Source organism: Carcharodon carcharias, chromosome 12, assembly GCF_017639515.1.
Source record: "Carcharodon carcharias isolate sCarCar2 chromosome 12, sCarCar2.pri, whole genome shotgun sequence".
NCBI classification, from domain to species: Eukaryota; Metazoa; Chordata; class Chondrichthyes; order Lamniformes; family Lamnidae; genus Carcharodon; species Carcharodon carcharias.
In genome coordinates, this window is record NC_054478.1 from 25,538,191 (window position 1) to 25,552,930 (window position 14,740).

At 42.2% G+C, this 14,740-nt stretch overlaps 1 protein-coding gene across 3 annotated transcripts in view; it reads right to left on the bottom strand.

Moving 5' to 3' along the window:
- Positions 1-14,740, bottom strand: part of gypc (glycophorin C (Gerbich blood group)) — an 84,977-nt gene that overhangs the window by 5,847 nt on the left and 64,390 nt on the right. For all 3 annotated transcript variants that reach the window (XM_041200558.1, XM_041200560.1, XM_041200559.1), the window contains exon 3: positions 3,604-3,669. In XM_041200558.1, coding sequence (XP_041056492.1) covers positions 3,604-3,669 — 66 coding nt within the window. The remainder of the gene's footprint in view (positions 1-3,603; positions 3,670-14,740) is intronic.

The window sequence follows — 14,740 nt, forward strand, 5'->3', positions numbered from 1 at the left end:
TCAAGTCACCCCTTAGCATTTCTTTTTCTGGAGGAAAAAAGCCCAGCCTGTTCAGCCCTTTCTGGATAAGTATACCTTTACTTCCATTATCAGCCTTTTTGGTTTTTCCATTTTCTTTAGCATCTCAATATCCTTTTTTTTTATAATATGGGGACCTGAACTGTGCATAGTCCTCCAATGCATTCCCACCAATGCATTCCCACCAAGGTTCAATAACTCAGTCAGATCACCTCTTGATATTTCCTGTTTTAATGAAAACATCTTCACATTCTCTTCTGTGAACTCACCAACGACCCTGGCATTATTCTCACAGGAGCGTGTCCAAACTGGATAAACATCTTGCATGCTATCCAGTGAAATAGTGTGAGCATGCACACTTGGTGAGAAACAGGACTTGGTTCAATGGATATTCATCCATTCCCTGTCCAATGGACAATGGTCAAAACTCACATATCAGTAACGAACCCTTGGAGAAATTATCGGTGGCGGGGGGGGGGGGGGGGGGGGGGGTGGGGGGGGGGGGGGGGGCGATGTGGTGGAGGAGGGGGAAGCTGTTGGCTCTGAGACCACACCTCACAAAGAATCAACTATTTCAGGGAGGGGAAGGAAGACAAATCAGACAGAAAAGAAAAAGCCAGTAAGCAATACATCAGCCAGAGGGAAACATTAAACAGTTACAGATGTCTCTTCTCTCACTTCATGGGTCTTCAGTAGACAGCTCCCATAAAGAAATAGCAAATACACATTTATTAAAATAAAATAAAACAAGAATGTTTTTGTTCCTTTCCCTTCAAAAACACTGTGTAATCTTGTGAAAAGATGACAGTTCTAAGTATCTTCTCAGCAGCATGCCTACAGTTATTCAATCCAGATGCCACTGAGCTGCATTGGAATGGATCTGATCTCAGAGAGTGCAAAGAGAGTTTGGGTTTACTTTTAACCCAAAATAAAAGCAAAATACTGAGGAGGCTGGAGGTTCGAAATAAAAACAGAAAGTTGCTGGAGGAGCTCAGCGGGTCTGGCAGTACCTGTGGAGAGAGGAACAGAGTTAACGTTTCAGGTCAATGGCCTTTCATCAGAACTGCTACAAGGACACAGACTGAAAACAGAACCCGATGAAGAGTCATATTGGTCTCAAAACATTAACTCTGTTCCTCTCTCCGAGTCCAACGTGGCTTCTTCAGGTTCCACTTCAAGTTTGTGTCCTTCTAGGAGTTCTGATGATAGGCCATTTGGCCTGAAACATTAGCTCTATTTCTTGCTCCACTGGCGCTGCCAGACATGCTGAGTATTTTCAATATTTTCTGTTTCTATTTCCGATTTCCAGCACCCACAATATTTTGCTCCGGGGATAGAGGGGAGTGTGGGGGGTGTTGGGTGAGGGGAGGCAATTAGAAATGGGAAGGGTTCCTGCCCCTTGATGTAAAAGTCAGGGGTGAGTCTGCCTCTGCTTGGCCAGCTCATCTCACCTCATAGGTATTTAAATGATGATTAGGTTGTTAATTTTCTTGAGGCTGGACTTTCCCCAGCCCCTTTCTGTGGAGGAAGTCCCACTTCTGAGAGCTTTCAATCAATCAAATGACTGGCACCTCTCTGCTTCTAGTAGTGCCATTGGGCCACTGCTGAGACTGCAACCAGTCCTGAGAAAGAATGGAGCAATGGGGCCCAACCTGTAAGGTAAGGCTGGATCTTGCAGGCTGGTAGGCCTTGCGAAGGGTGGTGGGGCACCAGGGTGGATATGGCAGGATTTGCTTCCAATGGGCACAGGGGGCCTTTAAAGGAGGAACCCATCTCCCACTTTTCACCAGCTACCAACCTGACCAGTGATAACTGCCAAGTTGCACCCTTGGGTGTGGGCCTCTCCGCCATGGATTAGGCCCCAGTGGCAGCAGGAGGAGGCCCTTGAGTAACCATTAATTGACTCCTGCCTGCCTACCTGACCCTGAGGCACCAGCAGGTTGTTTGAAAAAGAGCAAGAATGGACAGTCAGAGAAAGACACAGGCAGTCAGAGAGACTAAGTTAGATAGAAAGAGGGAGACACACAAACAAAGACGAGAGAGGGAGGGAGATTTATAAGAGGGTTTTTATGAAATTTATTTACTATTTTATGAAATCAGAGACTTGAACAATTAAATGGATTAGAAATTATACACGACCTAACAAGTGTCAGATTTCATTGATTTGGGTAATGGACAAGAGGGACAGAGCAAGAAAAGATCACAACAGCAAGACAGAGAGAGTAACAGACAGATCATAGAGAGTGGAATTTTTTTTTACCAGTCACAGGAATATGCAAATCATCTTGCAATTCAATTTAAGGCATTAGTTATAGTTCAACAATAAAGGGGAACATTACTGAAAGCACAGGTGATTCTATGCAGTCACTGTTGGATTTGTCACTTACATCATGTTGCCTCCAGTACTTAACTTGCACCCTGCTTACCTACCGTCCAAAACACAAAGGATGGAGGCTTGAAGCTGTTGGGCTTTGCACCAAACATCCTACTGGCAGATAACCCAAGATTGTAAATTCAATTCTCTGATGATTCGCGAGCCAGAGTTACATCATTGAATTCCTTCTTAACTCGCTGCCTGCCATCCTGCTTTCTGTCCAATACTTCCTCCTCTGTCATCAGGCTTATTGTCAGAGGCATCGTTCTCTCATGCCTTGGTCACTCTGCAATCTCAAAATCATCTATCTGAGCAGGATTCTGCTCAATGCGGCCAATGCGGAAATAATTTTGCTGCCTATCCAAGTTTTTTTTTTTAAAAATCATAATAGAAAGAGTAGAATGGTTTCTGTGTTTTCTTTTCATTATGTGCAGCCAGCATTATTTTCTTCCCCTCTTGTTCAAACACTAGTTCATACTGGACTACATTCTACTGCTAATTCTCAGCACCTCTTCCCCCAACACAACCATCCCTCAGGTGTGAGGTTAAATATTGTGCATGGTATTCATTATAATCTTCCAAATTTCAGGTGGATGAGTTCCAGGTTGTGGACAGAAATCAGTGAACATTGGGAGTTGCGTCTTCATCTACAGTGGTTTCCTGGAACTGGATGGATTAGTTCAGAGATCAGAGAGGAGATTTCCAGTTTTCCTTTCCTAAATTGGCCTAATTTTTCTTTGCCTCTCCCAAGAGAAGGAGGGGTGGGGTCATGGGGTATGCAGCATGTCAGTACTGGGTAAGCAGGGTGAACCAGCTGACCTCTTCCTGGCCATGTTGTGGTCAGTAGAATATGGTACACGTAGACATCATATGCTGCTCACAATACCACTTGGGGGTGAGGTGCTTGTACTTGGGGTCCACTCCATGAGGGCTCAGATCCAAGATCTCCATAGGACCTGGAATGCCTCAGTAGGATTTGCCTTGGACCTCAATTGTAAAAGCTCACAGTTTGCGTAAATAGCTTCTCTTTTCTCACTTCATTACCTAAGCCAAAGTCGCACTTTGTAGTTTCCTCAGGGTATCCACAATGTGGCATGGGAGCCATGATAAAGCACAAAGCTCAGAGTAACTCCTAAAACATTATGGACTTATTTGTCTTAAAATGAGCTGACTTCCTGTTGGCCAATGAACTTTGAAGGTGAGCGCCTTACCTCCAATGAGTGCAGAATCCATTCCGCTGCTGTCACTCACAGTTGTGTCTCCTGCAGGAGGAGTTTCTGCAATAAAGCACATCAGAGAATCAGTCCACTTAAATATCATTACGGGAGCCTATGGCCAGTTTAGAGGAGCCAACACGATGATCATTAAGATCTTGACAAATCTGCTGTCAGAACTCTAGTCCCCCCACCGAAAAGATATATCTGGATAAAGAAAGCTCTCTTGTCCATGTGCATCAGTGTCACCGTTTGGTACACTTTTTCAATGTGAAGGTTATGGGTTCAAGTCCCATTCCAGGACTTGAGAATGTAATCTAGGCTCTCCGGGCTGTTTTCAAATGACTGCTGTGTTGTTGATGATGCCATAATGTTGCAGAGTTATTAAACAACATTCCTATTTGCTAGGTTAGAGAGCTCTGGGCACCATTTAAAGGGGAGAGTTCCTTGTGTCCTGGTCGACATTCTCCCCTAAACCAATATTGACAGAAAGAAATTATGTGATCATTCGTCTCTTTTACTATTTATGTTGATTGACTGTCATGTCCGCCAATTTCACTTCAGGTGTCATTATACTCCATTGCTTGTGAAGTGTTTCGGGAGGTTATGAGGGTAGGTCATATCAATGTTCTGGTCTCTCCCCACCTCTCCCATATGGTTAACCCAATCTCACCCTCTTCTCATTACACTATTGAGCGGCCTCCTGGCCACCCATTCAATCTGAACCTTTGTGCAAAGACAGACTTTAGAGAATGAAAAAAGAACACTCGCCAGTCAGTAGTAATGCTGCAGCATCTCACTGGGGGTCAGAGGTGGAGGGGGTTTGGTGGTGGGTGTAAAATGGGGAAGGTTATTTTTATTCTTTCACGGGATGTGGGTATCGCTGTCTAGGCCAGCATTTTTATTGCCCATCCCTAATAAGGGTGGGGTGGTGGTCCCCCTTCTTAAATTGGGCATGGATAAAAGTTGACGGGGAGTGCATGCACACATAAGATTAGATCACAGCAACAACAACTTGCATTTATATAGCGCTTTTAACATAGATAAAACATTCCACGTCACTTCACAGGAGTGAAACAAAATTTGACACTGAGGAGATATTAAGCAGGTGAGGTGATGATCTGTTTTAAGGAGTATCTTAAAGGGGGAGGGTGGGGGGGAAAGAGAGAGAGAGAGAGAGGGGGGAGAGAGAGAGAGAGAGAGAGAGAGAGATGGGTTAACCACCTGAAATGTTACCTGAATTTATCTCCATATATGGTGTTAAACCTGGTGAGTGCTTCCAGCATTTCCTGCTTTTATTTCAGATTTCTATCATATGCAGTACTTTGCTTTAGTAGGAAATTAGATGGAGTGACAAATGTTAAGTGAAAACGTAGGTGGGGGGGTGGGGGGGAAGGAAAAATATATGAAATGATAAAACTTTATGGGATTAGAAGAGAAAAAAGAGACTGAAGAATTCAGACACCATTTTTCTTTTGAAATGAGACTGTGGTATATCCTTTGTGTGGTGTTTCCTGTCATCTGTGTTTGCTCTCATCCTCTCCAGTTCTCCTCTAACTGCAAAATCTAATGATTTCTAGAGGCAAACACACACAAAGCACAGTAGTTTCCAGCAGGGTTGGATTTTTACAACGTTCCTTAGACAATACGTTACTCAGAGAGATACCCATATTAATATTATCATAACAAAGCAGGTGTCATTTACATACAGGCTGGAAAAGGGATAAGATATAATAGATATAATTGCCTAAATCAGAAGACAACAGGACAAGTGTTAGACAGAAATATTCTTAGCTGAGCAAGATTTGCATGTGTTCTTTGTGGTGAATTTGACTCCTGTCTCTAACAACTAATGCATGGTTTCCACAGAAGTCAGCTGATTAAAATACCCACAGGGGATCAGCTGGGAATGTACCTCAGAACCTGATAGGTTTTAAATTAGTTTACAATATGCACACATCACCGGCAAGACCAGCGTTTATTATCCAACAAGTTGGAGAAAGTGATAGCGAACCAGCTTCTTGACAACTGCCTGGCTTGCTAAACTATTTCACTTAAAAGTCAACCACATTTCTGTGGGTCCAGAGTCATATATAGGTCACATCGGGTGAGGATGGCAGTTTTCCTTCCCTAAATGGCATTAGTAAACCAGATGGATTTTTACAACATGGCGTGAGTCCTGCTTTTTAAATTTCAGATCTATTAAATTAACTGAATTTAAAACTAAAATTGCTATGGTGGGATTTGAACTCATGTCTCTGGATCTAAATCATTAAACCCAGGCCGCTGGGTTACTAGTCCAGTTACGTAACCACTGGGCTACCATCCCACTAGTGGCTACAACACCAGAAACAAAGGCAAAGGGTTCTAAATGGAACACCCTTTTTCAAGAGAAGCGAATAAAATCAAACCATTTTGACATAATTAACATCTCAACATTTTGTTTTTACCGCGTTAGCTGCCTTCACTGTTCTGAATTTGAGTGTATGTGGGACTTGTTGTATGTCAGTTTATGGATGCAAGTCATAACAGCTTATGCTCCTAAGGCTCAGCCATTTCTTCGAGTCAGTTTCTCTAATATGGTCCACTTTGCTCAAGCAACTTCTAAAAAATCAAAATAAAGGAGCAAAGTAGAAGAATGTTCATGGTCATTAAGAAGTTTGTCCTGTTATTTTTTTGCTCTCTTCCTCTCCCACCTCCATCATGCATTTCCCCAATTATGCTTGGCCCGCCTAACAAAAATGGCTAGACAACTTGTCTGTGCCACCCCTGCAATATGAGTGACAGCCACTAATAGGCATCTTTTAAAAGTTTTAAGCATTAAAAAATAATTTACTTGAAAACATTAGTGTACAATGTAACTTTCCAATGGGGTACTGTAAAGTTTTAATACTTTAAGTAGTTATAGTAATTATAATTTTGATAAACATAGGGCTGTAGCTTTAAGAATAACTCTGTGTTATAAGATCACATGGTCTCTGTAAACCAATGGGTTAGCAGCGTGGGGAACCTCTGGGGGAAGAGTTCTTCTTTAGCTGTAGAGTTTGATGCACACGTGTAGTTGCTGCTCCTGTCTTGTAAATATAGTTAAATGTGTCCACCAAGAAAAGTTGTCTGGAAGATCAATTCTATAACAAACTGGTGATGAGGATAAATCAGATCTGGTGCTGTACCTCACCAAGTGATTGTGAGTATCTAAGATAATCAAAAAGAAAAGATGATATACTCATCCGAGATGCCACAGTTTGGCAGAATCGATCCTTTTGAACCAGCCACAGACGAATGGTCTCAATATATAGAACGTCTTGCGTTCTTCTTTCAAGGCAACGAAATCACAAAAGAGGAAAAGAGGAGAGCGATCCTCCCGAGTATTTATGGAAGCAAGACCTATGGTTTAATTCGAAACTTGATGGCCTCCAGTACCCCAGATTGAAGACCTTCAGTTAATTATTAGGCCTCATTAAGGGACATTTTTAACCTAAGCCCTCAAGTCACAATGCCGAGGTTCAGGTTCAATTCATGGAATAGAACCCTGGGGAAGACCATTGCTACCTACGTGACGAAATTAAAACAACTAAATGGAATGTTGTGATTTTGTTGAAACCCTGAATGATGTGCTCGGAGATCATTTGGTCTGTGGTGTGCGGCAGGAATCTATTCAGTGAAGACTGCTGGCTGAAGTGAATCTTGATTTTAAGAAAGCATTAGAAATAACGCTGGCGATGGTAAATGCTGCAAGTGATTCACACGCGATTTAAAGTGCACAAAATGGCACCGTTATCCTAATTAGGCGAGAACAGTCAGCCAAAAGTGGCGCGTAAAGCTGAGATTCCACTGCGAAGTGGGAAACAGCCCCCGCTAACTGTAAACTTAGAAGAAACAGCTTAACAGCAAAGTTGAAAACTAATTTTTATCAACATGGGAACAATCATACTAACGATCAGCAATTTAAAAAGGTAGAGTGTTATTTTTGTCACAGAAGAGGATACATATTGAAACATTGCAAAGTGAGATTTAAACAGGCTTCTAGGCGACAATCAAAGTCCAATGAAGCCTATAGTGTAGCAGAGCCAGAAACAACCAATTCTGACATTTATTCATTATTCAACATGAAAATTGGGAAGATAGAGCCAATTATTGTCACAGTGCAAGTGAATGGTTAAACCCTTAAAAATGGAAATAGACATGGGTGTTTCTACCACTGTAATAGGAGAACACACTTTCAGATATTTAAATAAAGATGATTAACAGTTAAATTTGGAACAAACATTTGCCAAGTTGAAAAAGTATACAAGTAAAGAAATTCAGTTTAAAGGTATCACCAGAATAACTTGTTCACTATAGACACCAATTGGCACTACCAGCATTGATGGTATTAGAAGGCAGAGGAACAAGCCTTCTAAGTCGAAATTGGTTGAGGGAAGTTAATCTTAATTGGCCAGTGAGATTTCAAAAGGAAGCAGGATGAAATCCTGAGTTGGAAAAGGAACAAGGCAAGGTACTTCAGAAAGAGCTTGGAGAGTCCAAGGACCGCAACAGGATGAAAAAGGACTGTGTAGCTATTCAGCAACCTGAAGAAATGAAGATCGTCTTAAACAACAACATGGGGAAGAACAGCAGAAGAAACCCAAGGAGACTCTGCTGAATGACAGAATTCAAGATGAAGTAAGTGAGCTTCGAAAAGAAAAGGAAAACCTGTGGAAAGACCTTCACACTCGACAAGGATCCCTTAGGTCAAAGTTTTTGCCTCTAAAATTTATGAAGAGAAACAGGAAGAATTTAACACCTCTGGACAAACTGAAGAACCAGTTTGCAGAGAAGAAACAGCAATATCAAAGGTTCCAGGAGGAAGCCAACAGATACAATAAGGAGACAGAAGAGCTGAAGAATCAGTTGAATGAAGCCAAAGAGGCTTTTAAAGCAAAAGTTATAGAACTTTCCACGAAGAGAGTAGATAATGAAGTCATGGGTAGCTCAACTACTGAACTAAGACAAGTTGAGATTGCATCCAAGAGAAGTCTGGCTGACAGTAGAGTCTAAAAGAAAGCAGAAACTAAATTCTGAGGTAGAAAGAAGAAGACACATAGAATTACTGTTGAGGCACTGTCTTCGAACAGGACTCAGCCTGATACTTCCCAATTTGGAGGGGGATGGTGGAGAAAAGTCAGTGAACCAAAAAGCGACTCATGATTTGCATAGTTATGAGCGACAATTTACTCTTGGAGAAGTAGCATACATAAAGAATTTCGGTGGAGGACCGAAGTGGTGACCTGGTAAAGTAAGCTCTATGATTGGACCCATCCACAGAATGTGGTTCCTGCAAAAGAATTGTAAGTCGCGGAGCTGTGACGTTCCACACGGATCAGGAAACCACCTGAAAGACTGAACTTGTAATTTCATGACCTGTCTAAATGTTGTAATGTCATGAGATAAATATCCTTGTAAATACAAAAATGTACAAAAAAGTTAAATGGGGGAGGAATGTAGTAATTATAGTCTGGATAAATGTAAGACTGCAGCTTTAAGAATTATCCTGTGTTGTAAGATCACATGATCTGTGTAAACCATTGAGTTCACAGCATGGAGAATCTTTGGGGGAAAGAGTTCTTCTTTAGTTATAGAGTTTGATGCACACATGTAGTTGCTGCTCCTGTCTTGTAAATATAGTTAAATGTGTCCACCAAGAAAAGTTGCCTGGAAGATCAACTCTATAACAGTAGTTTTTCTCAGTTATTTAAAATTAGTTACTCACAGCTGTTGTATTGACATTAATTAAAAATGCTTACTTTTTGATAAACTTTCAGCAGCATTATTGAAAGCATCTACACCACATGGACTGCAGCGGTTCAAGAAGGCAGCTCACCACTACCTTCTCAAGGGCAATTAGCGATGGGCAATAAATGCTAGCCTATCTAGTGTTACCCACATCCCATGAACAAATAATAAAAAAAACTGCACGAGCTTACCACTCTTAAAATATATCAAAATTTTTTTTTTTTAATGCAAGGAGAATGGTATCAACATCCTGGGGGCTACCATTGACCAGAAACTGAGTTGGGCTAGCCGCATAAATACTATGGCTAAAGAGCAGGTCAGAGGCTAGGAATCCTGCAGTGAGTAATTCACCTCCTGACTCGCCAAAGCCTATTCATCTACAAGGCACAAGTCAGGAGTGTGATGGAATACCCCCCACTTGCCTGGATAAGTGCAACTCCAATAACATTCACAAAGCTCGACACCATCCACGACAAAGCCACCACTTGATTGGCACCCCATCCACAAACATTTCGCTCACTCCACCACTGATGCATAGTAGCAACAGTGTGTACCATCTACAAGATGCACTGCAGAAGTTCACCAAGGCTCCTTAGATAGCATTGTCCAAACCCACAGCCACTACCATCTAGAAGGACAAGGGCAACAGACACAACCACCACCTGGAAGTTTCCCTCCAAGTCACTCACCATCCTGACTTGGGAATATATCACCGTTCCTTCACTGTCGCTGGGTCAAAATCCTGGAACTCCCTCCCTAACAGCACTGCGGGTGTACCTACACCACATGGACTGCAGCGGTTCAAAATGGCAGCTCACCACCACCATCTCACGGGCAATTAGGAATGGACAATAAGTGCTGGCCTAGCCAGAGATGCCCACATCCCATGAACAAATTTTTAAAAAAGAAATAACACCTACATTCTAATACGCTGCCCTATTGTGCTGGTTCAAAGGCAGATATTAATTATAACATCACTTCGACAAAGCACAATTCTGAGTGCAATTTGCATCCAGATTCGCTGATTGAGCCCAAAACAGCAACTCTACTCTGAACAATCTATGGAGTATTGGATAAACTTCCTTCATTATGCACAATACCATTTTGTTCTCAAATAAACTCTCGTAAACCATCTAATTTTCAGCTCAGTCAAGGCATTTGGCAAGTATTAGAGACTAGGCCAATGTTGGAGCTCTTGTGCATAGATGCGATAGCTTGTTCTGTTATGTCCTTAAACTCTAACTCTTTCAATATCTATCTCCACTGGTCAGTTGGTTACTAACTGGGAGCATAAGCTTTCCAAAATGAACAAAGAGAGGCTTGGACAATTTTTCTCCTCATGCAATGGGTGGTTTGGATATGAACTGCTAGAAACAGGGGTGGAACTGGAAGCCATAAAACTTAAGAAAATTCCACTTCCCTTATTAAACATTATAAGGGCATCAAAGGGGAGGGATATGGGCCTAATTGGATAGCTTCAATGATTTAATACATGCTAAAGTGTTACAATCAGAAAACACACATGGCTATAGAGACTCAGGTGACAGCCACCAGTAACTTCACATACTTCAAAGTACACTTGATAATGACTTAAAGTTCCTCACTGAAGATTGATTTTGGTAAAGGATGTGGGCATCATCAGCATTTATTGCCCATTCCTAGATGCTCTGGATATATGGTAATGGCCCACCTTCTTCTTGAGGCACTGGGTAGCAATTTGAAGCAACTGATTGGTCACATTGGATATTAGCCCCATATTGGACAGATTAAGATGGCAATTTCCATTCCAGAAAAGAGGTTCATCAACCAGTGGGTTTTAAATGAGAATCTAGCAACTTCCTGACCTTTTACAGATGCAGGCTTCTTATTTCTAGATTTAAATTTGTTACTTCACTTTTTGTTTTAAAAAGTTAAAATTTTCAAACTGCAAAGGTGGAATTTGAACTCACTCTCTGGGCTATTAGCCCAGACCTCTAGATAACTACCACCACTTTAAACATTCACACTCCCCACCAGTAATTCACAGTAGCGGCAGTGTGTACTATGTACAAGATGCACTGCAGCAACTCACCAAGGCTCTTTTGACAGCATGTTCCAAACCCACGACCTCTACCACTTAAAAGAACCAGGGCAACAGAGGCATGGGAACAGCACCACCACCTGCAGGTGTCCCTGCAAGCCACACGCCATCCTGACTGGAAACTATATCGCTGTTCCATCACTGTCACTGGGGTCAAAATCCTGGAACTCCCTCCCTAACAGCACTCTGGGTGTACCTACACAGGAAGGATTGCAGCGGTTCAAGAGCCACAGCACAACACCTCCTCCTCAAGGGCAATTATGGATGGGCAATGAACACTGGCTTTGCCAGTGAAACTCACATCCCAAGAATGGATTAAAGAAAGTCAAATACCATATCTCCTAGCCTCTCGTATCCTATTTACTACAGTTCTATAGCAAGTGATACATGCAAGTCACAGTTTCATATTGAGTTCCCTCATCTACACCCTGGCGCATGATATTCTTTACAAAATATAATGATTTTCACCTGGGAGCTTGCCTTGTTTTCCCATTCTGTTCTTTTCAAGTGGATGCCAGGACCACAGCAATGGACAATAGCCTCTCACTTACCTATCATGTGTTTTGTGAAGTGATATCATGTTACACAATTGACCCAGCAGTGACAAATTTATTATTAACTGTACAGCATCTGCTAAAACCATATGCTGCAAATTCCTAAAATGATTTTTAGGTAAAGGAAGACTTTGCATTGTACCCAGCCCAGAGGTGTCCAATTCAATTGGATTCCCAGTCATTGTAGAATTAGCTGATTTCAGCATTAGTTGTCTATAATTCTTCTGGTCATAAAAGAAACAAAATATTAAGAAGGGTTTCTACTTCTGACAATTACCAACTGTATGTTTGCCATGTAAGAACTGGATGGGACCTTGCTGCACTGACTTTTACGATTGAAGAGGATACTAACATTTGCTAGGCTGACGCTCCAGTGTAGTACCGAAGGAGTGCCGTGCTGTCAGAGGTGCCATTTTTTGGTAAGAAGTTAAATCATTTTCAATTGGGTGTAAAAGATCATGGAAGAGCAGAAGCGTCCTCTTGGTGTTCTTGATCTCTCAACGAACACCAGAAAAACAGATTATCTGATTATCAAATTACTGTTTGTAGGACCTTTATGTGCCCGTGATTGGAACCCATCTAACACCTTAAACATTCACTTCCTCCACCACCGAAGCACAGTGGCAGCAGTGTGTACCATCTACAAGATGCACTGCAGCAACTCACCAAGCCTCCTTCGATAGCACCTTCAAAACCTGTGACCTCTACTAGCTAGAACAACAAGGTCAACAGGCAATGTAAACACCACCATCTGCAAGTTCCCCTTGAAGTCACACAGCTTCCTGACTAGGAATATAAATTGCTGTTCCTTTACTGTTGCCGAGTCAAAATCCTGGAACTTTGTCCCTAACACTGGGTGTACCTGCACCATACAGGCTGCAGCAGTTTGAGAAGGCTCACTGCCACATCTCAAAGGCATTTAGGGATGGGAAATAAATGTTGGCCTTGCCAGCGATACCCATGGACAAATAATAGAACAATTGGTTGCAACATTTCATACATTACAACAATGACTAAACTTCACAAATACTTCATTGGCTGTATGGCACTTTGGGACACTCGAGGCGGTGACAAGCGTTATATAAATGGAGGTCAGGTCTGTTTTTTTTAAAATGGGTACTTGGCTGGGTGCTTGTCAGCAGTTGTAAAATCACCTGACAGAGAGTCAGTGCTTGCAAGAAAGGAATTCTATGGGGACAATCTACCCTTACTTATGAAGAGCTCAGTTGCCTCTGTGGCGGTCAGTACAGCTCAGCTCCCATCTGCCTCAAGCATAGCTCAATTGCTTTCACACTGTGCAACTACTCCCAGCGGCCAGAGGGACAGCAGGACAGCCCACACTGCAGAGGCTCACTCTCCATTGTACATGTGCTGTTCACTAAACTTTCCTTAGCCTTTGGCTAAGAAAGATGAGGATGGTTCTTGTTTTTATAAAAAAATATTTGGAAAGGGCATTAACAGGATAAAAGCATAAAAGCACAGAGTTCAGAAAACGCAGTTTAGAGTGTGTTATTTTTGGCTAACAGTTTGGTAAATGTAGACAACAATGGATTTGACTGCCAACAGAAAACAATCCGAGCCAATTGTATGGACAACTACTATCTAATAACTTTGAAATGTTAACTGAATGCATATGCACAAATGGCCACACCCGCTGAACACATATTCTGGAAGAACAAGTGGAAAACTTGGGTGAGGGGGGACCCTCTCGCTCTCAATCGGCCTCCCCCTTTCCCCACCTATAATAGCAGGAAGTGACAGTTGGAAAGTGACAGAGGGAGGTCGAAGCCAGTAATGTCTAACTAATTGTGCCTGGATCACTGTTGTTCACACTGTAAGAGGGAAGTGTTTGAATAATTGATTCACCACATTTCTATCATGTGTTATAAAACTTACTGATTCAGGTTTTGCTGGTTTGGGCCATCTCACAGCATGACCCATAGTTACATTTGTCTATGCAAATTTGAGGTTTTAAAGTTTCTTGCTGAACGCGCAAGCTGATTAACATGCGCCGAGGATAACAGTTCATCTGGGGCCTTGAACAAGGAGAGTCATACGGACTCGAAACACTCACTGTGCTCCTCCCTGCAGATGCTGCCAGACCTGCTGAGTTTTTCCAGGTATTTTTATTTCCGTTTGTTTGGCACCCCATCTAGCACTTTGGGTGGACTGAGAGGGAGCACGCCTTAATTACTATAGGTGAATGTAATATGGAATAGGTACAGAAAGAAAAATAATGAGGGAAAGAAAGAAGGACCCTTGGTTAGTTGTTGCATTGCACCTTGTAGGTGGTGCACACCGCTGTCAATGTGCACCAGCGATAGAGGGAATAAATGATCAAGGCAGTGGATGGTGCCGGCCTATCAGGCTGTTTTGTCCTGTATGGTGTGGAGTGTCTTGAGTGTTGTTGCAGCCACATTCAACCAGGCAAATGGAGAGTATCCGTCAGACTCCTGACTTGGGCCTTGTAGATGGTGGACAGGTCTTGGGGAGTCAGGAGGTGAGTTACTCACAGAATTCCCAACCTCTGTCCTGCTTTTGCAGCCACAGTATTAATATGACTGGTCAAGTTCAGTTTCTGGTCAGTTGGAATACCAGGTTGTTGGTGGTGGGAGATTCAGTGATGGTAATGTCAATGATTGTCAACATGAATATCAATAAATATTTATAGTGCCTTTAACATAATGAAATGTCCCAATTAGGTGCTTCACAATAGCATTAATAA